Genomic DNA, 26,798 nt, shown 5'->3' on the forward strand with positions numbered 1-26,798 from the left:
TATATATTTTTAAAATATTTCCTATGAATAAATAATTAAAATATTTTTAGTTAACCCATTGATTAAACATGACTACAGAAGTAGACATACTATGTGTAGAACTGTCAGCACAGAAACTATTTCTTGTAATAGCGATTGCATCCATTCATGAATAGTCGTATTCCGGCAGTCCCATCTCAGATCTTAACAGTAATCCTAACGAGCAATTGCGATTCTAATCAAAGACTGTCAAGACTGATCCAGTCAGATGTATACGCAATTTCTATAGTATAAGTTACTTTTTGCGTTCTAGGACAAGCCACAAAAGCCTAGACGTGACAGAGAACAAATATCGAATAAATATAATTTCAAGCTATTGTGCGCGCCTTAAAGTATGAACATCATACTCAAAAACGTTACTACGCCTAAAAATATGCTTACAGATTGAACGCATTAGGCAATTGTAGCAACAACGACAAAATCGTTAGTAAAGGGACGAGATTAATATGAGCAGTTTGGGGTTGTAGCTAAACAAAAAAATCATTTGCGGATACTTCGAACAAAGGAAATCTGAAACTTTTATGCGCGTCAACGGAAACCAACTATGTTATGCATACGCTTTAATATTTTTGCAGTATTTTTCGTTAAAATTTTCGTACATAATATTTTATGGCAACAGCGTGACATTAATTGACCGCAACAATTTTACAATAGCAGTAAATTATATTGCATTTAAAAAAAAAAAAAAAAAAAAGTTTTAAATTCCTTTTACATACACCTATCACCCAGAAATACTGGTGACAGGCTGTTGTCATCGCAACGTACCAATCTTCACTGCCAGTGATGAGAGTATTGGTTAGTTGGTTGGTTTGTTCATCAAATGTTATGCAAAAAGTTCGTTAACAAAAAAAAAAATTTTTTTTTATTTACATATGTATTCATACTTGAAATGAAATAACGAAGAGAGAAAAAAGGATTGATTAAAATCAAATAAATGATAATAAACTGGAATTTCCCAGTGCTATCAATGGCGCTGCGATGGAAATTATTGACTTCTGTTAAAAGCTTGTGTAAGTTGCCGATCCTTTATATAACTTCGCGCAAAGTAGCTTTCCCGGGGGATTTCGTTGCCGGCGATACCTTAGCTTGACACTGTCCTACGGGAGAGCGCACATAAACGACCGCTCGCGAAGTACTGATTTGCCCAACTCAAGATAGCGATTTACTGTGGTACGGTCAGGACAATATTGCAATCGAAGATTTTGCCTTTAAATGCATACTGTTGCCAATTAGCTACACATCAATTCCGCTTATGCGAATGCGTTTCGGAACACAAGCTGACAAGCATAATTAGTAAATCATTTGTGAAAGAAAAAATACTTCACACTTTTTCTAGCTGAAAGAAAGCTAAACTTTTCGAAATCGAAGTATGCCTTCTAATTAGGGAACTGTGATTTATACCACAGTCGGGAAAGCAGCCAATGCACTGCTAAGTCTCTAGGCCATAACTTAACAGATAAAGAGCACAAAATTCTGTTGTTCGCGACCCATGAAAATAACGCTCCCTTTGGTGCTCTCTTCCCGCGGCAAAGTCGGTTCGATTCTTTAAATGATTCCAATGTGTTGCGATGAATTTATACCTCATCCTTAGTTACTTAATTCGAAGACATTCGGCTGTATTAGGCTTAACGAAGTGTTGTTGACAGTAGGGATCTCTCAGGAAAGTCATCATCAGCCGATACTGTTTGTGTTATGTATTAATGATCTCTTACACGTGATTAAGTGTCGATGAACGCTGACGATGTGAAACTATTTAACTTTCTATTAACACTGAACTAAGCTCCACAGATCTTGAGCCTGGCCTAAAAAAGTTAGTTACTTGATGTTGTCTTTTTCAAGAAGGAACGCGTTCTTACCGGAAGAGACTTAAAAAAATGCAGAATATGGAAAAAATTCTCGATTTATGGGGGCTTGGTTTTGACCAACGTATTGAGTCCTTCATTACTAAAGCAAATGCCACATTAGAGTCTGTTAAACGATGCGCTCGAGAATTTGATGATTCATACATTATCAAAAGACTGTGTACATGTCTTTCGTACGATATTAAAATATGTTCCTCTGTCTTATTGCTGCTATGCTTAATCAATTGAATCGGTTCAAAAAAAATTCATGCTCTTCGCCTTAAGAAAAGGATATGAATGCTCTTAACTCTTTCTATTCTATTCATTGGATTTTTAATTATGCGAATATATATAGATAACCTGTCAATAGATGAATTGACCTAATTCAGCTACAATGTATGTAGTCGAAATCAAAGTTGTATTAATAAATAAAACAAAAAAACAAGAAAATCCTGTTTTTTTTTTGAATGAACAGGTGCAATTGTTTGTTTATTACAGGTGTCGTACAACATGTGGCACAAAATTTAAGGTCTAAGGTCTTCTCTCTTCTTTCGATGATAAAGAATTTTTTCGTTATATAATTTCTCCCTTTCGTTAGGCGCATTATTTCCTTGTTGCACTCCAGACACAGAGATATACGAGGATGTCTTAAAAGAAAGTGAAAAGAGTGACACGAAAAGATGTCACTGAAGGGCACTTTAGAAAATTCATTGCACCGTGCAAAGTAGTAAATGCCTGCACGCTTCCAAAGGCTCAAAGAATCCAACGGTTGCAAAGTATTCAGGTCTTCATTGGCTCAGTACAAGAGTGCACCTAAAAATTGTATTGGACTAACATCAACGTTCCACACGCAAACAGATGATTTCACTAATTTTGTAAGCGACAAGTGTACATACAGTTACAGTTTTACGTAAAGAAAATTGACTGATGAAACAACACGCGCTTTACGGAGTTAGAACATATTTCTTGCTCCTCAAGCGACTTGAGTGAGCGATGGCCACCAAGATAGATATTGCTTTAGTGTCTAAGCACAACGGAAAAAGGAAATTACTGCTGCATTCCTTGTTCCATCTAAAGCATCTGTTAAATAGAATATAAATAATATGCTGGTGTTTTTCTTGTTGAAAAATCGTTAACAATAAACAGTTAACTATCTGTTATTTAAGCAAAATTTACAAAAACATATAATAAATAAAAGAAATTATTATTAAAGCAATGGTCAATTAAAATAATATTTTTCTTCGAAAGAAGAAGAAAAGATTGTTTAGTATTATTACGGACATGATGAACAGATTAATGGATGATTGATGGATTTTTTAATAAAAAAAATTTCAAAGATCTTGTCCTAGTATTAATGCAACGTTGCACAAAATATGTAGTAAGCTACATATTTAGATAATTTACCATGAAACTATAAATCTAGCTTACTTGACGTTGAATAAGTACGCAAATGTGTATGTGTTACTTGGTATTCGGTTCCATTGAAACTTTTAAATAAATGTTTGCATTACCACGTGATGCTGTTTATAGTTTCTGAGAACTATTCATCACTAAGTTTGTCAGGCTTCTTATATACTCGTTAGTAGTTATGTTGTGGGTTCAGTGTGCATGTTTTTTTTTTTCTTTTTTTTTTTACAAAAAGTCAGGAAGTTTTCCATAATTACTTGCTTTGCGCTTGTAACCGATAACGTGCTACCATTAAATCTTTCCTTCCATACATGCGTATGCATACAGCCAAGGGTAAATGTATAGCTTTGAACTTACCACAAACAAAAAAAAAAAAAACCGTAAAAAATGTTTATAAAAGATATTCGAAGATATAATTTTATTTTAATTAATATTTTAATTAATATTTAATTCTATTGGCTGGGTCCATCTTATCTTAATATCCCAAAAAAAAAAAAAATTAATATCTTGTTATTTTAAAACAGTTTGAAAATATGAGAACAAATACTAAAATTATATTCGGTTGCAACGAAATCTTTTACGCGCATCCTCGTCATCCTAAAAATTATTAAATGAAAGGAAAAAACTAAATTTCCCTTACTCTGTAACATCGCGTGGTCTTGGTTGATTTTTACATTTTGTAGAATAAACTTTGGAGCTTATATCGTGAATCCGTCGTGTAGTTTATTAATACCGAGCGAAAATCACGAAAACCAAAGGTGCTCCTAGTTCTTGTGATATAATCGAGAGGACGTTGTAGGCGTGTCTGACCGGTCTTGATCATGTTCAAATTCCTTCGCAAATTTATGGGCGATGTCTTTATTTTTGCAGTTGGACAGACGAACAGTTGTACACCGTTAAGTGCATTCCAAACTTGACTAACTTGGCTAACTATATGGGATTTTTAAAGCTTGCGTCTGTGGGTTATTAAGATTTCGATATAAAAAAAAATGCAGTTTTAATGTACGTTGTTGGGTAGACGTGTTTTCCAGTACTTGCGTCAAGATATCATTCACTGCGTCAACTTTTTAGTTTAACGCCTGTTCGTTGGGTATTTCGCTGGCACCTCCACTAATATTCCGTGGAGTGTGTGTTTTTGTGCTTTGATCGGCATTCCCGTGCAAAATGACCAGGTTTCTGGCAGACATAGCACTTGCGTATTTTTGAAACCGGCATTCGCTTATTTTCGCGCAGAATTTGTCGAAACGCCGCGATAGCGTTCTCGCTGGTAACTTCCGTGCCTCTCACTTTCATGTTTGACTTCCACAGCACATTATCCTCTTGTCTAAGCGCGAATCCAAGTGTTTCCGTAAACGTCGTTTTAGGTGAGGTTCGTACAGCTTCTTTAATCTCCGCGTCGCGAAGTCCTCTAACAAAGGTGTCGATTTTTAACATTTCCAGCACGTCTTCGGGCACACCGATATACGCAAGATTGGCGAGGCTTTCGATTTCGGTAGCGTAATCTTGGATCTTTTCGTTCAGCTTCTGGCAGCGCAAAGACAACTCTAAGTGGCTTATCTCCTTCAAATGTTTGCTACCATATTTCCTTTCCAACGCATCCATAATTGCAGCGAATTCCGTTCTTTTCCCTTCTGGGATTATCTCAATGATATCCGTGGCTGCTCCTCTTAAGGAAGTTATTAAGGCGACAGCTTTATCGTCGTCATCCCACATACTTTTCGTTGCAACAACACCAAATTGTATCTTGAATACATCGAAGTTAGTGGTACCGTCAAATAGGGGCATTTTTACTTTCATAGATCTGGTGGTTACGTCATTAATTTGTAGTTTAGCCATTTCTTTTTTTAAGGCTTTTATTTCACTTCTCAAGGCGTCTGTAACTTCTTCCTGGGCATTTATTCTGGCAACCAACTGGCTTATCACATTATCAACTTTTTCTTCCAGCACATAACGTTTGCCTTCGAATTGCTGGTACGCTTCGTCTTTATGTATTTGCCGTGATTTTCCTGAATTTTCTCGATCTTTTCCATCGTCCCATCAATTTTTGATTCTATTTCTTGTTGTCCTGACTGCATTTGCTGCTGAATTTGTTGCTGCATTTGTTGTTTTTCTAGATGTTCGACCAGTCCTTGTTTTAATTCAGCTTTGGTCCCGACTGTACGAAGGTTTCTTTTTCCAAGCTTCTGTTCTCTTCAAAAGAAATACACTTCAAAATGCTTTTATTTACAAGTATATTCCTTAAGAAGAGGATTATTCACAATTTATTTTTTGGCAATGCTCTCGACTGCTCAACATAAATATTCTTTTTCTACTAACAGTGCCTTCGGCAAATATTCTATTTATATACATTTTAACAAGCATGTTTCTATTACCTAAGTTCATAGTTTCATTTTCAATCTGTTAACCTGCTTTTCCGCTAATCTTTTTCATCGGCCGGCAGCTGCATGACGCGGCGCGAATATGCATTTGGTTTTTCCCTCTCTAGGGAATTTTTTATTATTTAGGAAAATTAATTATCCGGAATTAACTGGATTTGAGATTTCCATAATAATATTTTACAAAAATATTTGGTTTAGGAATTAGGAAGCAAGAAAGCTACACTCGGTCGGTGCCGAATCTCGCATGCCCGTCACCATTAATATATTTAGCGCCCCATGCGTTTATTTTTAGTTGTAAAAAAGTGAATGGGATAAAATTTATTTCTCAGCTATTTTTCGCTGTAAGATACTGCTAAGACAAATTAATCTATTACGTTGTGACGTTCCTTATAATCTATATAGATTTAAAACACATCGCTTGTCGAATTCTATTCTTCAAGTCCCTCTATATGATATTTATGTCGCTAGTATTATTAAGAAAGAATTGATCCACTATGCCTTGGTGGGAAAAAAAAGTTTAATGGCTTATAAAATTGTGTGGGCACAGCCAATTTTTTCCCTTTTTTGTACGTAAATAGTAGAGTTTTCCGTAAAGTAAATGTAGAAAATTTCAGCGTTTTATCTTTTATAACTTGTGAGCACTGAGAGTTGTTTAAAGCAATAGGGTTGTATTCAGGTATGTATATGCAGGTATGTACTCAGTTTGTTCCACTTTCAATACAAAGTTTCCTGAAAAAACTTCCAATGTTTCAAACTTGAAATCACCACATCCCACACAGACAAACAGCCAGCAAACAAGGCCTAATCAGTTCAGAATTTTATGCTGATCAAAAATATATATATATAGGGTCTCGGAACTTTCCAAGCAACCTTTGGGTGTTGCTAACATTATGACAAAGTGAACATACTCGCAGCCTTCGGTGGGGAGTATAACAAGCAAGAACTTTATATACTTTACTTTATAGTCACGCATGGCCGACCATCAGATACCCTACACCGCTTCGCATAGTATAGTTATTCATTTAATTTAGTCATAATACGGCAAACATTACTAATTATATTCCTGCAAAGGCGTAACATAATCTTAGCAAGCTTAATTTTCTTCCTAAATATTTTATTATATCTTAGTTTAAGCCACTAAAGACGAGAAATTAGATTTTCTCTCCGTATAACGGCTTTTGATGGAGTCTAAAGAGTAAACCTATATACCCCCCAAATTCCCTAACGTTAATTTTTTTGCTAAATTGCTACTATGGACCAGTTGTCATCCTAAAATATTAAAAATTAAACCTTTGTCTGGAGGACTTATTATTCGTGAGAAGTTTTATAAGGAATAGATCCATGTGCTTCAAATTTGGTACCCTTTCTTTTTTATGTCAAATTACTATCACGAACAAGGTTTCATCATAAAACATTAACAATTATGGCTTTTTGGCATAAGAACGGTTTATATTTCCTGAGATTTCTTATACGCGGTGGTATCCAACAATTAGATCTATGTGGTCCATATTCCTTTTGGTTGCATGTTTTGTCGAATTATTATTGTGAACCAATTTTCATTATACAATATTGAAAATTAGATCTCTTTATACTGTATAGCAGTTGTAATACAGGTTTCGTAACATTCAGAAGAGTTTAAGGCAGACCCACTTTAGTTATGTAACTGTATTACGCAAAGTTACGCAGGGCGTCTAGTGATTGTGATTGCCCGACTATAATGTTGTTGTGCTTGTATTTGTTTCAATGCTTGAGTATACGCTTAAGAACCTTCCGGAATACTATCGTTCTATGCATCTAAAAGACTTTTGAAGACTGTTGCCGCGCAGTCTTCCCTTAATTTAACTGCGTTAAGAAACACTTTCGTCGCGAAGAGTATGCCATGCGTCCATGGCTGTATGTAAACATGTTGCAAAAACGACTTATTTTAAATCACTTGTGTGATTTAACAAAAGAAAAGTCATCATATTATAAAAATAAACTTTTTTTTTTTTTTTTTTTTAAATCAAGGTAAACTCGACTGACTTTACTGTTTGTTATCATTAATTTTAAAATTTTTAACATCGCATACGCTTAATGGAAAAATAATTAATTCACATTGCGGTTCGATCCTTTAAAGCGGCATTAAATGAGCCTTTAATTAAAAATCAAACGGTCGATAAATAAACTTGTTTCTTTTTTAAAGCTGGTCTCTTCCTTTCATTTATCTGCATTTTTAAAAATGTAATTATTGTACAAATGGCTTTCTCTCGATATATTTGCATATGACAATGGCTTGGCACGAATCGTTTAAACTCTGATTGTAGTGTATTTTATAAACATATATTTTTGCATTTTTTAGTTGAAATAATTGTGTTAAGCTTATATCGTTTCACTTAACAGTTAGCATCAATACCCTTTCATTCACTTTTTATTATTGAAATAATATCCCGTGAAAATTTTAACCCGCAATATAAATAATGAATAATAAGGTTGACATCTACCTCATTCATCGAAGTGCGTTCTGTCAACGAGTGTGTAGCATTGCCGATTCGGTTTTCTGTTCAAATTTCCGCTTATGATATAACAAGCAAATGGATGCTAGAGAATTTAAGGTCTAGGAAGGGCGATGCCGGCAACAGCGTAGCTACTAGTAGAGCCATCCATGCAGCTAAGATCGAAGGTGAGAGTTGAAGCGAAGAACAATCCGGTAACCCGGATGGAATACAGCTAACATTGCGTCCAAGGTATTTAGGTGACAATAGGGAATGCAAATGATTTTTGAAACTCGCGAATCTTTGGTACCTTTCTGTCCTTAGAAGGCGGATGAAGTAGTGTAATTGGTGAATGGGGTTAGTGTAAAGAAAACGTATATCATCAGAGAGCACCGGGAGCCCACTGAAGTAATTATCGCCCAAAAAATGGCATACAATGAACAACTCATGCATAGCGCTGAATCTCCGGTAATATGAGGATTCTGAGATCAGCCAGAGAAAGATCAAAGGCACATTAAGCTTGTATGAAGCAGGAAAACTAAATATTGATATTCTTAGCATAAATGAAAGGTTGGGGCTAAATTCTGAACAGTTTCAAGCTTTTTCAGATTGTAAGATATACTTACTATTCAGGTAACAGTAAAAATCAACACAGACGCAGAGTTGATATTATTATTTTGAAAAAACATGAAAAGTGCATTGATAACAATTCGTTTCCTACTCCGATACAGTCTTGCTACTAAAACTTATCGAAAAACTTACAAAAATTAATATTATTGAATTAGACGCACCTACCGCGTGTAATGATCCAGAGGAATTTGAAACATTCTACTCAAAGCTTACAGCAATGCTAGAGCTAACGAAGAAATCTTCGCCGGTTATGTACATCTTCGGGAAGCAGACAAAACGTCGTCCGAAATCAGGCATGCTACTCATGAAAAAACATCTGGAACATCAGTTTAAGAACCCATTGTCTTCCCATGAGCAGAAGTACAGTCACATCACAATCCTCTAGTCGCAAGGATTAACTTAAAACGGGCATCAGTTAAAAACACCAACTTTTTGAGACAAATCAATGTCGGAAAAGTGAAAAGGCTATAAAAAGAAAAACACTCTACTATCTGATGATAGGCTACATTCAAGCTATTACAACGAAGATATATATGCAGTGCGTCGAAGAGAACAACTGAAATCCTGAGACTTTTCTCTGCTGAGAATAAACTTGGTTTTAAAAGAAAAAAGTCGAACAACAAATGGATGACTGATGAAATACTGGAACTTATCGAACGAATGACAAAAACAACGCTATGGGTCAATGTTCGGGCACTTTTCGGACCTGGTTCTCTTATTCCCCTTTTCGAACTAAAAGATCTATCTGATCATCCCCATAATCGAATGGTCACATGAATTATATTCAAATAAGGGTTCTTTTGAAGAGGTGTTTAACATACCACAAAATTCCCTTTAGTTTTCTCATAAATGTTTAATAACTTTAGCTTATCTATCAGATTTTGTAATACGCTTAACTATTAGAATATTTATTATGGCAAATTCTTATTAATATTCTCTCATTTATACAAAGGTGTACATTAATGGTTTTTTGTGGTCATCATCAGCGACATGGATGCCATTATTTTGTACGAGCCAAAGTTTACGAAATTGTTTATAAAGCCTGGCATTACATTGTGCAATTTACTCTTGCTGATGATGTCAATCAATGTTAATGTTAATGATAATGCTCGCGAGCTATGTTGATGAGCGGTTAGAAAGGAATGAAAGCAAACGAATGATATAACTATACTGACGCTGCATATTAATGCTCGATGATAAATGTTTACATTTTGTAATTTTTTTTTTTTTTTTTTTTAAATTAACAGACTTTTCGCCATCAATTTAATGTATTGTTTTAATTTCATAAATAACTGCATGGCGTGCAGTGCGCACAAAATATTTCTCCTTTATTACGTTGAAAAGAAAAGAGACTCTTGTTAATTTGCCTTCTTTTTTTTAAACAATCCTTGAAACGTTAAGTGAAAAAGGCTTGAAATTGCAAAGAATCGTTACCTTTGTAAAGTTACTTACGGAAAGCTAGTAGGGAGAGTGTTCAAAGGTCTTGAAGATCTCTTTGCGATGTAATTTTTGCCATCACGTGCGAGTACCTGCTTTTTAAGGAAAAGGTTCTGTTATATGCACAATCACACGATCGAGTTACATTTGATCTGAGCAAACGTGAAGAAACAGGAGCTATTACCTGAGCCATTTCTTTATCCTGAATCAGTCATTGAATTGAGAAAATTACTCACAATATGAATACACCTACAAAAGAGGGGAGTAGAGTAAAAACGCTTTTTATTAAAATAGACTAAAAACAAGTCAGAACATCTTTCAGTACTCTGAGGACCAAAATAGTACTCCTTTGGTTCCACACCTAGTAGTTAAGTGTATCACTTATCTTAAGAGAGATTAAGATCTTTAAGGTTGATAGCGAACGTGTCATTTGAAACGTCGCTTCCAACGATGAGTTCGGGTTCGAACAAGTGTATTATGGCTTGGCAATGCCAATCAAAGCATTTTTTTCGATGCGGAAATATTGAATGAAGAGACGAGAGTTGATCGCTCTACGCAAGCGTTTGGCATGCTTGCAAAGTAAGTTTTGGTGTATTGTCATTCGGATGGCCGATAGCAAAGGCCACCGAAGACAAACTTTCAGTAAGAGTAAGACTTTCAGTAGTAAGTAAAATAGGGATGAATTAATTGAGTAAGAAGAGAGTATTAAAACAAGGCGCAAAGGATCCTTAGAGGGTATTTGCCGCAGATTACTAAAGAATTAACATGTATAAATTCCTAAACTGGGATAGGTGTCATATCAAATAATTTAACACATAGTATTGTTATATAACGGGAATATTAATATATTTATATAATGAAGCTATTTTCGTGGGAGTTAGGTATACGTGTAAGCGCGGGCGAAAGTGGATGATCAGGTAAGAGATATAAAATTTCCTCTAAAGAAAGAGCCGTAAGAGACTGGTCGTTGGGGAGCGCGCCTCCGGCAAGCAGTTTTGGTCCTTACATCGTCATTTTGAAATTCTTCCTTCACGCCAGGTTAGACGACTTTACGTCGCTTGGTATACTTATTAATAATAACAACGCAATTGTTATTCAAATTGCTGACAGGAACGCCATTATTAACGAGCGTTGTAACCTATCGAGTTGTACGCATGCGTCATAAATCCCTCTCCTTACTTAGTCTGATCAGCCCAAATAAATACGACAGAAAAATTAAAAAAGCCTCTTCCTTTCTTAACTTTCTTGCTCTCTAGCACATTCAAGTAGGTCTTCAATGTCCATTTTTTCTAATTCAAAATTCTTCATTTGATGCTTCTGCTAATCGCGTATACAAGTAATTACCCGCAACGTGTAAAAAATTCTCTTGAGGTTCAAAAGGTTGTAAATCCTCAGCAGAATTTACTTTAAGGGTTAAAGTTATTAAAGCGTAGTTGCATGCCTGGGCGTGATGGCGTTTTGTCATGCCTACTTCGATCCGAAGAACCGAAGAACTATGCGCTGCAATGTCTAACATCTCTTAAGCTTTCTCTGCGAACTGGTGTCTTTCTATTGTGTTGGAAAAGTTGTATTTTGATTACGCTGCACAACAGTGGGAAGAGACAGCTAGTTGAGAACTGCAGAGGGATCGCCTGTAGCTTGAATAAGAATATATGAGCAAACAGGTGAGCAGACAAGCTCAGATCGCTTCCGGAAGTAATCGGTTCGTTGTGTGGGTGGGCCTAGCCCAAGTACTACATCCGCACAAAGTTAACATCTCCTTGTACCAACAGTGGCGTGAAACGACATTGAAGCGCTTGACTCATTTTCCTCTTAGATCACTTTTCACGTATTTTCGTGATGAAATATCAAAATTATTCCCTGCTTTCATGTTTTTATTTCTTACATAATTCGAGCCCCCAACGCAAACTGACGTGGTCAAAGTTTAGCAAATTAATTTTACTTACTCTTATTATACTTATCAAATAAAGGCCAACTTTATATGGAAATTGTTATATGAAGCCCGAAAAATGGTTTTACGGAACACAAATTTTTTTGTGAAGTCACTCTTATGGAAGCATTTTCTTCCTAAATTTTCCATTTAAAATGAGATCATTTTGCCACAAAGAGACTTGCTTTTCGTAAACACTATACCTGACTTATCAGAAGACCCTGAAGTGAGAGCTACTTTTAAAGGTTAAATAAAAAAAGAGCTACGTTCGTTATCTACCTAAGATTTGGTAGGTGATTTGTAGAACTGGTTTTTTTTTTTCTTTACATTGACATTCTTCCGTAAATGTCCTTGAAAATTGTAACTTTGTTGTATTTGCAAGTTGCGGTAATTGCGGCCGTATATTATACGGTTATATAAACAAACCATCCTTAAATTCTACTTACGGCATAATCGTATGTTAACGAGGAACTTACAAAACTATACGCGTGGCGCTAATTACATATTTGTACTCTGAAAAATGACGAACTGCTCCGCGACGCATGAGAATAAATTAAAATCTTTAGGGAATAAATTGAAGTAATATTCAGAAACATGATTTTGTTTGTTTTCAAGACTTAAACGTCTAAATACTGAAACCATAAATAATTTCTTCAATTATTTAGATTAATATCTTGTACAGTGTGATAGCACACACTTGCTGATAAAAACACAAAACGTCATACACACATGCGTCGATCGTTTGGCATTTTTCACTTTATTTATTTATTTTTTTTTATTTTTTCTTTCTTTTTAGAACCGCATCTATTCTATAAATTAAAGTTATTTATAGTCTTTAGTTTTTCAAGGCGGTTAAATGTCGGTAGAATATGTTACCAAACGTCGTACATCCGGGCTATTGATAATACCCGCAGCTTTTATTTTATTTATGGCATCGACAAGAGAATATTGTGCAACGCTTTAACTACGACACCTCGTCCCGTCTTTATATACAAGTGTGAACTCAATTTTGAGTAGTCGCAGGATAGTATGATAGCTTCCTGCATATATGCTCTATATAAACAGCAACATATTTTGCATTATATTGTACACATTCACTTATTGCCTGAAACGCATCTTAAGGTTTATTTTATGGTTTAAAGAAGACCGCACATAAATTATGTAAATTATCGATAACTATGTCCACGTACATATATAAAACGTCTATATATCGACAACTATGTCCAAGTGCACGTGTACGTGTACATATATATATATATATATATATACATATATATATATTTTTGCACACATCTCTGCCGTTTCAATATAGTAGTCGCGGTTGTTTTTATTTATCATGGTAATTATTGTGTATGCCGTCCTCTTCCTTTCTCTTCGCTTTATTGCAGCAGCCGCCTCATTCGTTCTGGCTTCGATCTTACTTTTGATATGTTGTTGTTAGTGTACCTTTGACCAGCATTTAAATGTCGTTCATTCGTACATCCATTCATTATTCACGCTGAGTTCTCAATTAATTAAAAGTATATGTACGTGAAAAAAATCATTGACAAGTTAAGCTATATACGTATAAATACAACATATAGAGCGAATCCAACTCTTAATTATGATTAAAACGAAAAACACAACAGAATTAAAATAAAACGATTCTTACAGTGGGTCAAGCAATTAATTATGAATATTTTCATACATATTTATCAACCAAATATAGAGACATTTTCATTTTTTCACTATCTATGCCGATGTATACGAAATTTCATGTCATTGCAGTGATATCTGATAAGAAAAATCTACCAGATTTTCAGAGAAGAGGTCAACATGTAAAAACACAATGAAAAAGGGAAGACATATACTCCCATTGGTAAAGCTTCCTATCCTCCTATCAAGCTCCTTCTAGCAGGGCTATGCCGAGTTTCATTAAAAAAATCGAGCGCTTCTTTTAAACATTCGTTAATAAATTCGAGAACAAGTTAATGATATGAACGCTCCAACATGTGCTCGCCCGACGAGGTCAGGCGTCGCTAATAATGCGACGGACAATTGACATTTCTTCGTTTCGAGGCGATCATAAGAATTACAGATATCACAAGACAGTTTACAAAGCATTTCGCTCGAACGTCTTGATCTACACGACTATGAACATGAGAATTGAAGAATATTCTCTTTGCTCATTTCTCTTTGTTTATTTTCAAAATTAGATCTTTATTAGTTAATCTTCCAAGTATAGGGATAATATGAAGAAAGATTATTTGGAACTCTTTTGCCGGTTAATACTAAACGCTTGCAAGAAGACTTGTTCTATTTGAATCGCTTGCTATTCAAAAACTGCCGAAATATCAAAAAAAGAAAAGAAGTCAGATTTTGTATGGGATCCGTTCATCCATACCCCTCCAGACGAATCCGATCGCGAGAATTTAGAAGAACTCTACTGGTAAGTTAGCCAACCCAAGCGGCTTGAATCGTCTTCTCCCGATTACCATTTATTGACCCGATTGGCCGAGCACTTACTGAGTAACGTAATGTTTTTCGATGAACGCTTCGTTGTAAAACCACTGCCGTGATTTCCACATATTGCGCAAAATGTGTAATTAAAAGTGTACTTTGAATAACCTAAATTTTATCATTCCGGTATTTTTTTAGAAAAAAGAAAAACCGCTTTTCATACATTTTTGTATATTCATAATACATGATTGAAGTACATGCAATGAGAAGTGAGTGAGCCAAATACACCTCTCAAAATTTAAATTGATGGAAATTTATTGCATCTAAGTGTGATTGATGTTTGATTGATTTTTATCCGAATATTGGCACTTTTTTTTTTTCTTTTTCAGCAAACAATTGTTTTCTAATTTGACCTGAACTCGGGTAGCCTGTAATAGGCACGCTTGGTGTTTAATGTGAGTTACAAAGCTTTGCTTATCCTATTTGACAGTATTTCCTGCTGAGATACGTAAATATCGGGAGCCAGAAATTCTGATTGGCCGATAAAGTAGAGAGAAAGATGAAACTTATTGCTCTTCTTTAGAGAACGAATGTTAATTGGACATATATATAAAATTGTTACTCATTGAAACCATCTTCTCTTTATTATAAAACTACAAAATGGACCGGTCGATATTATGCTTAAAAATCAATTAACGATTAGGTTAATGAAAAAATTTTATTTATTATGCACAAGGCAGACGGACAGACATGACTAAATTGAGTTTATGCTATACGTTAAACAATATGCTTCCTATGCTGGATGTAATTCTATGCGTTGAAATTTTTTTGTAAATCTAATTATTCGCTACACCACTTGGTGTACAAAGGAGTATTAAGTGTGTCCGAATGAGCGCAATACCCAGAAAAGCTTGAGTTAGGCCCACTTCTTATTATACCGATCGATTCATAATCACTTTTTGAATCGGTCTAAGTTTGTCCGTCCGTCTGTCCATCTATCCCTCCGTTCATCTGTCCGTCCATTCATCTGTCTGTCTGTCCATCTGTCCGTCTGTCCGTCTTGTTTAATTTTTGAATCGAACCACTTTTTCAAGCACTTATCGTATAACATCTTATACAAATTTGTTATATGAATAATTTAGGGAGAATCTTAGCCCATTATATGTTTTTGCTTGTGTTCTTCTTCTGATTGGAAAAAAAAGTAAAATGCTTTTCCGCAAGGATTGCATTTGATCAGTTAGCTAACTGAAAATCGCAAAGAATAGTATTTTCGAACTCTCAGGTTAATCCAGCATAGATTACTGACAAGAATATTTATACCTTTTGGCAAAGAGCGGATACTTTTTTTGTTACATTTCATCGCTTACAAAATTGAATCTGTTCTTCTAAAGTAGAAATCCGTAAGCAAATTTCCAATTTTCTATCTTAATCTTTTCCAGTTTAAAATATGCAACAATAGAACGGAGGATGAATCTGAGTAGATGAACTCGCAAATCATTTGCTTCTCATTTTACAAACGTACATATAAGTAAAAACTTAAAAGTCTCTTGTCACTTATCCGTATATTTTCACTATATATAGAAGAAACTCGTATACTCGATCGGTATAAGGAAAAAACTTAATAAATATTAATTATCATAAAAAAGATTAAAAATAACAAGAGCTAAGAGCAAGTTGCGTAGTGTTTTGCAATTCTATGATGTGCTCATTAAATTTAATTATATAAAAGCAGCGATGATGAATTCGTAATTCCGCATATATATTTATGTACGTGGGTTGTCTGAAAAGTTTTCAGCCTGAATATAGCGAAGACAAGGCTTATTCACGAAAGTTACGCAAGCATTCATCAAATATTCCTTCAATTTGATCAAGCAATTATTGTTAATTGCTAATAATAGTTTAAATGACTCGATCCCAATTCGAGTGATTGGAAAGGAACCATACCTTCTATTCTTTATGAGATTGGAAATTTTTCACCCAACCTTCATATATATTTAGAAGTATATAAGGTAATAAATGAAACCCTTTTACAATATTAAATATCAACTAAACTAAGTCTATGAAGTCTTTTCAAAAGACTTTATAAAAACAAACTTGAGAAAAAAGTGTTTGCAAAGAAAACGAAACTTTTGTAATTAAATGCAGCTAAGCTGCTTGCTTTTTTACATTGAGAATATGAAAACGAAACGGTTGAGAAAAGAAACTTTCATAACATTTTTGTAAAAAGAAACAAAAAATAATAATAATAATAATTTTATTTATTATGATTGTAATTTAAGATGGACATAAACATACAGCAGAGTGAAAGAAATAATTAATAAATTCCCAGCTTTGATTCAGTTACATGCAAATGCCAAAGAAAAACATAAGCAGCACGTCTGCCTTGAAGTAAACGCACCTAAGTTCTGAGTGTATCCGTGCCGCAAGGATCTTCAAATCAAGATCGTTTACGTTTAAAGAGCTTAGCCATACGTGAAATGCTAGGTGCTAGGTGTCTCATCAAGAGATACCATAATGTTATTAAACGTAACATTACATCCGAAATCTTACGGATATTTTATGTTATATGAATACGATTATGATAGGTTGTCTTAATATTAAAGCAATAGTTTAACAAAATTACACTTGATCTGTAAAGGCAGATGTGTTTTCCAACGCATACGGCATCTGGAATTTAATCCTTTTAATAGTTCTTGTAAAAGATAACGCCACAATTTGATCGCATACTTACTCGCGGAATTCAACTCAATGCTGCACACTTTGTTGATGATGGAGTCGTGCGGGAGAGTTCGAAATCACCGCATATGTGTTGCTACTGTTTATTTTTTTTCTAAAAAGCTTTAATTTATTTAATTACCCATCGTTCAGTCAATTTCTTAATCATCCGTGTTTTGCTTTCACATTTTTCAAATTCATGAACTAATAGATTTAATTGAACTGTGATATTTATTTATTTATTTACAATTTATTTATCTATTTATATATAATTATTTCAATTTGCTTGCAAAAATTTCAACAGATAATCGCCCTAAGGGCAAATACAGAATTTTCAGAGGGAATCTTATATTACCTTCATAGTACATAAAGAACTACACAAAATACTAATTAATTTAACATAACAAGTGTAGCTGATACGACGAACGTCTGGAGTGACAGTTTCATACAGTTTATGTAGCCTGTAATACACTACATCATGTTGATCCCACCATATGTACAGCAAAGTTTATGGCCATGAAAATTTCGCTGCGGTGTCGATGTGAATGGCTCTTCTGGACTAAACCATGACGTTTTGCGCTTAGGATTGTCGTAGTAGATTCAGTTTTCATCGCCAGTCACAGCAGGTTTTTTGTTCTTTTTTGACTGGCAAACAATGAAATCTCAAAGATTATGGATTTGACGACGGAAAAGACGATAAACTCAATGCTCGCAAATCCTTTTATAAGCTGAGTGCATTTTCTTAGATCGTTCATATAATCTTCTCCGATATTTTGGGCACAAAGAGCTTAATGTTGTCTGCCACCTTCCAAAAGTACAAACGATCTAACCGAACAAATGTCCCATAGCAATCGGTTGCTAAAGAGTCCATAAGAATCAATTACTAACGAGCGCACACTCTGAAAAGGGAATGTATATTCAATCTGCAAAAATGTAGGAGTGACTCTATTAAACGCGTGGGATAAAGTAGAGTTTGATGAATAAATTAGTTTACCGTGCGTTGGCAGACTTGTCAGACTTACCGTCGGAGGCCTCAAAAATCATATCTATGATATTTTTGACCAATGTGCATTAATAAGCGAACCAACTTGCAGTGATATTCCTACCCGTCTGTCCATCAGCTACTACGCAGGCTGAAGATTTACTCGCAGAATGAGCTATTGTGGCGGCCAGAGACGTTGTAGAGTAAGTCGGTGCCTGGTTTTGCTGGATTAATATTTGTACGCTTGTACAATAAAATCCAGGGGCCGCAATGCAAGAGTGACTGTAAGGGGTCGCGTAATACCAACGGCCCAAAACCATTATAGACGGAAGTACAGAGACGATGGTGTCCCCAGCAGCCCAAATTCTAACTTGAACAAATGGCCTGACTGCTCTTTACGGTTCTTCAGGGTGCATCGTGGTGGCTGCGGTTGCTATAAAAAAAATACGATTCTTATTTCATAGCTTTTACTTCATTATACGTAGATATACGATAAGGATTAGGTAATAAATACAAGATAACAACGTATATAATAAATGGGAAAACATTTTTCTCTTTTTCTTTAAAATATGCCAATCTATGTAAAGAGTATTTTGCCATAGAAAGGTTGTTTTTCATATTTTTCATTTTTACCGTTATATGATATCTTTAGGTGTTTCTCATAGAAACTTTGTTTTTTTTCGTTTATTTCCTTGGGCTTTTCGTCATTTGCTTTTAATATTTTGGACGTTACACTTTCTCTACTTTGTCTAAAGTACGATAATCAACTTTTAGAAATAATGAGAAATTTTTTAAAGAACTCTTGACCGTCCAAGGGAAGGTGCGTTGGCTTAGTGCGTTAGTGTTCGTTTGTATTCATTATAGTCGTACCAATTAGAGTGCAGTTCTAAAATGTGTATGAAAAATCCACAAGTGATAATAGACTTTTTTAGATCTTCTCATCGATCATCATCCGACAATAATTATGCTATGAGGGTTTAAAGCAGGTGCGTTTGGATTATAGCTTCGGCAATGCGAGACAGCAGCTGAAAAAAATATCAATTGAAAATGAGGCCATTGCTCATTATGAAAAATTTGACCCATTTAATAAAAAACGATGTAAATGATTCCTTGGTGTATGTTAAATAATTCGATTTAAACCATCTATAGATAATTTTGTTCTTGTTCTAATTTCCTTGATATTATTATTTGTATGCAATTAAATTCATAATCATGTCATGCAAAATAACTGAGTTTTATTTCACATCAGAAAAAGTTATTACTGTCTATCTTTGGACATTGTTTTTACAGCATTGAATTTCCCAAGACATTTTTTCTCTTCAGACATTGTCAAGACAACTTTTCAATTTGAAGTTTTTATTTTCTTCTTCATCTTTATTATGCACCCTACAACAGTTGTGAGCGTATATTAAACTGGTCCGGATGTATACAACACTCATAAGAATTTTAGATGTTCCATCGCTTCGAATACAATATCTGAATCAATTTGAGCTTGTCTGTACGTCTGTCCAATTCTCCATCTAATGTCAGCGCATGTGCTCCCCATGAAAATATGTTCAATTTTGAATATTTCCTTGCAAAATTGGTTGAACGATACGATTTTAATATGTTAAATGAATCTGAAAAGTTTCTGATCTATTTTTTGATATTTTAGGACTTTAGCAACTTGACGGGAGATAGTGTTCTGAAAAGTAAATATACTTCTGACCTTATATACCTTTATGCGGCAACAATCTTTTTTTCTATTTGCTGACGAGAAGCGTAATTTCTTTAAGAGGAAAATCAACTTTACTAGGGCGGTTCATGTTTTGGCCCTTTCTCTTGCTTTACATAGCAAACAAGATAATAATTTTTGGGTATTTTCTCATGGAGTTAGACGAAGACTGGTATTGAATGAAGTGGCGCATAGTATTTAACGTTCGATCTTGTCTGACCGTAACGGTTTACCATGTTTTATTCTCTTTTATATATTTCCTCTTTCTTAGCAAAAAGAAAGAAAGAACATCAAAGTGTTGAAAGAGAAAGCAATAAAATTTTTTTTCGTAATTTTGCCAGCATTTCTTGTGTATGATAATAAAACAAGCAACAGAATTACACGATGTCTTCGAGTCATCGCCTAATGCCAGTGCGGGAAATCTTTAAATTTGTTGTCAATTGTGGGCGTGAGTATTGAACACAAACCATTACCTAAAGTCGTTACACAAAATCTCTTAATTTGTCGTCAGTTGTGGGCGTGAAAGACAGTCGTTTTAAATTTTTAAGATAAGTTTTTTTCACTCACAAAAAGAGAAATTTCGTTGTTCAATTTCTATCAATTTTATGGACATATAATAATTATACGTGAAAAAAGGAAAAACAGAGAAAGAACGCAATGTTTTTTTTCCACTTTTTTTTTTTTTTTCTTTTCAACTTGTTGGGCTTAATAAATTTCTAATGAGCTCATTTTCATCTTATTTCTAAGCGCCGAGTGAACAATGAACATGAATTGAAGCTATGTACGCTTAGTCGGCAGTCACAACATTTCTAATAGTCTGAACTAGAACCAGGCAGCAGGTGGAAAATACACATTTTACTACGGATGTACAGTTGAAGTAAAGAGAGAAATAGAGAAAATGAAAAACATGCTTTACACAAATGAAGAAGTGGGAAGTCTTCCTATTTATTTGGACTAAACACATTTGAAATTTCTGTTGCGACAGACGCACTTAAAATGCAATTAATCCGCCTAAGTTGCCGTACAGAGGTGCGTTGCGGAACTGTTCGTACCATTTCGGAACACATTTTGATCATTTCTTTAGAATCCGTGAACTAACCGGAAGTGTACGCAGAGCTTTCGTTAACAAATAAAACTCTTCTCTATCTCTGGAAGCTATTTTTCACACCCTACAATATTTGTGATACATGGATATATTGAGTTTATGTGAATGCAATGTACACCGCCCAGAAGGACTTGAGATTGACTTATTTAAAATCGCTTTCTGAGAAAATCTAAGCTTTCCTGTCCATCTTTTATTGTGCACCGTATAAGCTGCAATCATTGAGATATTTTCCTTAAGTTAGATATATGGTATGCGGACATGCTTTTTGATCCAAGGACGTATGCCATTGAAGCTGGTTATAATCGAATAATTTTCCTTATTGTGAAATGCGAAAAAAGGGGGAGTATCTGTTCGTTTTTATACTATAATAGTGTGTATGGTTGAACATAGCCCGCTTAGGCAAATGAACGAATTTAAGCTATGAACAAACGCAATAACATTTAATTATTCCCAGGGTCCTCATAAATGACTGAGATTTGCAACAGGATGTGATTTTTTGTAAAAGCAGTGCATTTATTGTTAAATGCACCTTAAAATTATTATCTTCATCATTGAGGTGTTGCCGGCATATTCACTTTGTCAAAAACATTCGCAATGCCCACCAGTAGCTTAAGAGTAATATTAAGTCGATATATTCCTGATTAATATCAAATTCTGAAACCACCAACCCATCTGCCTGCCCGTCCGTTCGTCTGTCTAATGTTTATGACAAATGTCATCGTGATTGCAGAAAAGAAACTCTTGCCGCCAAATTTAGCAAAAACTTTGTAAGGGTGTCTTGACAAATCCATCCATCAGTCTAAGCAGATCCCCGCATTCCAGTATGAACTGACAGCGGATTTTTTTTCAAAATAAGGAAAATTTGGATTTTTGCCTGCAACAGCCAAAACAACACAAATTTTTACTTACATTTTTTGTGTTTTCTTGCTGTATCTATACCCATATCAATCCAGTTCAACGTAGGTTGTGAAAATACCCTTCCTTTTGGTTACTTTTTTGGAAGCTTCCTTTAGACAAAGAAATTTATAGAAACTTTTTCAAGAACAATTTATGTGCGATCCAATACAAAAATTGAATCAATTAAGGCAACGAAATATTTCATAGACACAGTTAGGCTGGAGAGCGTGGATCCATTGCTTGACCTCCGTATCTTGTTTGATCATTAATTTCGATTCAATTTGCATATTGACCAATCTATGAATAAGTGCTAAGCTGCTTCAAACGTTGGTCGAGGAAACTTGACGACTCATATTTGATGGGAAGATTATACGTCAGCTTAGCGCGCCTTGCATGGAAATACGCCTCGGTCATTTGGTCTCGATCGTATCGTTGCTATGTGAATTCCATCAAATTTTTGCAGAAGTACTCTTTGCTGTTTGCTCTAAGAAACTTGGGTTGGGATACAAGCGTTCGTTGTTTCCCCTCCCTATGGCAATAAAAAGCTACTTATATCCTTGCCGTTACTTGAGAAACGTAAGATGGTGTTGGGGATTAATTTCATGATATAGCTGATTAACGGTGCCACTGGCTCATGGTTTTTGTTGAGTGCGATTAATTTTAACGTTCGTACCTGTTCGACAAGGAGCCTTGTTTTTATTAAACTTAGCCAATGCAGATTAAATTAAGAGGTTTTCAATCCACTTAGCATTCTCTGTAGCATTCTCTCGAATCCATTAAGACCATTGTTTTTAATGCCTGTGCACTGACAACGTTTTACTTAGACTAATACCTCAAGTCTATTATTCCGAACCCTGATGCGGAGGTTGATGAATAATTTATAGACACACTGGTAATTTTCTTATATGTTTGCATTAATCGCTTGTTGTTTTAATGATTTTTTACTTGAATTGTACTTAAGTTAAGTCTTCAAATGTACGAAATGCGTCATTCAGCTGAATCTTTCCTGTAACTGAATTCTGTGTAAAAAGTCCTACTCCATCACTATATTCTTTCATGTTTTGTTTGCACAAAAATGATTTCACTTTTCATTGAAATAAATTTTTCAATTATTTTATTAAAATAAAAACGAGATCGTCCCTCTAAGTGAATATGAAAGAGTAAATCACAGAACATCCAAGTTCTTTTCTACAACAACCAAACAATTGCTTTAACGACTAATATCCCTGGGCATCGAGTTTTCACAGAAAGGGAAAAAGAAACAACCCCTACCTATGCTCATTTCAACTATAAATAAAAATTTTGTTTCAACTCAATTTAATAAACAAAGCAAAAACAAAAAACATTTTTATGCACTAATATCAAACCGATAATAAAATCTTTTTAAGCAAAAGAGTAAAAATACTTTTTTGAATGCAGCATATTTTACCAGGCGGTTAGTTGGCACGTTTGAAAGCCAAAAAATTCATAAAACCTTAAACTAATAGCAACAAAAAATGCAACCGAAAATATTAGTGCTTTCGGGAGCAATGATTTGTTCTCGAAATAAAAAATAAAAAAATAAAAAAAAAAAAAGATATTTTCACATCTTTAGGCGACTTCTGGATAACCAACAATTTTACTTTTGCTGTTAGCTGAAGACAAGTCGCCGCAGCAATCGCCAATTAATTAATACTTTGGCTCGTTCAAGGTCAACATTAGCTTGATATTATTTTTCAGCTTTTTTCGTAATGGCCTAAATGATGCCGTGAGTACTTACTGTGCAGTAAGAATGATATAAAAGAATGCTGTGAAGAGAGCGAAATTTCAAATGGAGCAAAAAGTCGATTGACTGAACATAGTCGAGGAGTTGTATTGAAAGTATTCCGGGTATGCTAGACAACTTGGCAAGTAAATAAAAAAAAATTCAAAGCACAATTTTGCCACTGCTAGGGAAGTTTTCACAGCTATTACGCTAATGTCGATCATACGTTACGGGGATCGCAGGTTAGAGGAAAAGCAAAAATTCTGATAAGTTTACACTTGAAAATTTAACGTTTTTCGAACTTACGGCATAGCTAGCTGCTAAATTTTTCATCGATTTCCTTGAAAGCTTAATCGCAGCTTCAAAATGGAATTCTCCAATAAGAGCTATAAGAATTAAATTCGTACTGTGCAATTTTTCGGAAAACTCCTACAATGCTGATTAGGCTTTTCATAGCCTTCATAGTACTCTCATAAAACATTTGGTTTGTTTTTCTAGATGAAAAATTACGGCTTGTAGTGGTGTGGCAAACAAGGTCAAAAGAAAAGTAACCCTATTGTAAAAAACTACACCACCCTAATTTTTTTTTTATTGATCAGGGCATGTCCTCCATGTGGTTGCTAGAAAAAATTGGAAAGAGAGAGAAAGAGAGAGAGAGAGAGAGAGAGAGAGAGTGATAAAGTGGTTTTGCATATACGTTAAGAATTGTCTTTTCATGTGCCCAAGAAGACGCATAGAGTCTTTAAATATTTTTAAATCAGAAAAGGGCGCAAGTTGATATTGCTCCTCAAGGCGACTTAATAAATTTCAAACGGAGAATATTTACGTTGACAATTTTCAGGTCAAGGCAAGTCTGCTTATAGAATCCCGTTCACATTTGTGAACTCAAAGTCAATGAGTGTATGCCAAGCCTCAGCCATCGATTTCAAATTTTACGGTCATTAGTGTTGTTAGATCAAAGCCATACCAATCCAGTACCCACAGATATGATGCCTATAAATGCCTACGTATATGTATATATATCTATATAGAGATATTTTTTTTGTAAAACGTGGCAAACGTTGTGAAAAATATAGTGTACTTTTTTATACCATTGACGAGTGTGTACACATTATTGCATCAGCTGTTATTTACAGAAATAACTTGCGAACTTCGGCTGTTAGTGCGTATATTTCGTTTTGAAAAAATACCGTAATTTAGAAGCAACGTGTTGGAAATTATTAAAGTTTTCCTTTGCAGTTTTATTAAAATTGTTATTTGTGTGTTTAAACAATTTTATGTTTTCGAAATTTATATTTATACGAAATTGAATGCTAGCCTTTGAAACATCAGTGGCATGGAAAATAAATATATATTTTTCAAATTTACACCGACACGCAAATATGCAAATATATTAAAAACAACAATTTAATTAAAGTACAAATGAAAGTTAAACCCATTGTATTGTACTTTGATTGCCAAAAGTAATAAATTGTAATTTGTTTCAATCAAAAAGTACCAGGAATGAGATGTTAAGTGTTTGCCCTCATCAATATTTCTGTCACTACACCATCATTAGTTAGTTAAACTTTACAGTATGGCACAGATGTGTCAGATGTGTTTTACTTTAGGTTTTTATACCCAACATACCTTGCTGCACTGACTGCATTATAGTTGCGCAGGTTCATCTAACACCCAGACTAACTTACGATGGACCCTCTTCTATTAAACACGTTGATCCAGAATAATTTTCTGAAATTATATAAAGATGTCCGTCCAGTTTTTGATATTTTTGTGTTCATCCTAAAGGGTTCAATTTTCGTCATTGCCTTCTTTTGGCCAAAGGCTAAGTTCAATTCAAAATGAATTAGATCGGATCGTTCTAATTTGAAAAGGCGCCATATGAAAAAAAAAACAGAAAATTGATATTAAGTTGGAATCGCCTTTTGTGTACCTTCCCATAAGTAGCCTCCCGTAAAAGTCTTCTAAAAAAAAAAAAAAATAGCTCCGATATGACCAAATGCTTCAAGGTATGACAAAAATGCATTCAAAATATAAATTCACTGCGGTAAGTTTGGACTAGGTAGCCCTATTTCTCAGTTGCCTTCTCGTCTGTAGGTACTAACGGAAGGTAAGGCTTGATATGGCGGTGGGAAGCAATTCTTGATGTTTTCGGCTGAAAAATTATATTAGGCGGAACGTTGTAAGGTTTTTAATCGTCGGCCTCGGCTAACTGCATGCTTCAAGTGCTGTAAAGGTAAATACATTTCGATGGAGCTTCAATGTGGCTAACTTCATCAAGTTAGCCACATCTCGTTGCCTTTGATTGGAATTCACAAAATTGCATTAATTGTAATCGAAATTCGAAACATGAAGGAAACTACTTCAACCGGGTTAAAAACAACTATTGAATTTTATTTGAAACTCTAAATCAAGTAGAAGTCTCACGCAACGACTAATGTTTCATATGTTATGTTTGCCTAAGTGAACGTATTATTTGTACACCAACAACAAAAGCAGCAAGACTAATAGCAAAAAGAAAAAAGAGAAATTTTGTTTTGTTCTCATTACAGTTTATGATTATTTCAATATTAATAGCTGAGCTTCGGAAGAGAGCAGCTGTCTTATGTCTGCCTAAGAGTAATTTTCGTAGAGGGAGGCGCGCTCAATATATGCACAGCACGTTTTGAGATATTCATTTACTGGCACTAAAACGGCATGAAATTGTTTTTTCTTGTACTTGCTGTAGATTTTATTGCCTGAATGGAAGGAACAGTAAGTAATATGTTATATAGAAGAGTGTTAATATAAAGATTTGCAAAGCAGTAGAATAATCTAAGCATAGTGTATAAATAAATGTGCGATCTTAAGCATCGACATGCAATAAAGTTTTTTAATATAAAGAGAGATTGCGTTCAAAAGGTCACCTTATCTCTCCCTTATATCGGGACATTTGTTCTAAGTTCTCGTTAAAAGGGCATCTTATTTCCGTTTGCCCTTTATTGAGGTTATCTTGACACATTTGCTAGGAGCTCTTTGATGTTTTAGCTTGTCAGAGTTTACCATGTAATCGCGAAACGCTACACACTT

The 26,798-nt window shown here is 34.7% G+C and overlaps 1 protein-coding gene across 1 annotated transcript; it reads right to left on the bottom strand.

The window, feature by feature from the left end:
* Window positions 1-4,335: 4,335 nt before the first annotated feature.
* On the bottom strand, window positions 4,336-5,123 carry LOC119636310. The gene has a single exon (XM_038031612.1). It carries the CDS (start codon window positions 5,121-5,123, stop codon window positions 4,398-4,400), a length of 726 nt encoding a protein of 241 aa, XP_037887540.1. The 3' UTR covers window positions 4,336-4,397.
* Between the last annotated feature and the right edge of the window lie 21,675 nt (window positions 5,124-26,798).

Source organism: Glossina fuscipes, unplaced genomic scaffold (genome assembly GCF_014805625.2).
Source record: "Glossina fuscipes isolate IAEA_lab_2018 unplaced genomic scaffold, Yale_Gfus_2 28, whole genome shotgun sequence".
NCBI lineage: Eukaryota > Metazoa > Arthropoda > Insecta > Diptera > Glossinidae > Glossina > Glossina fuscipes.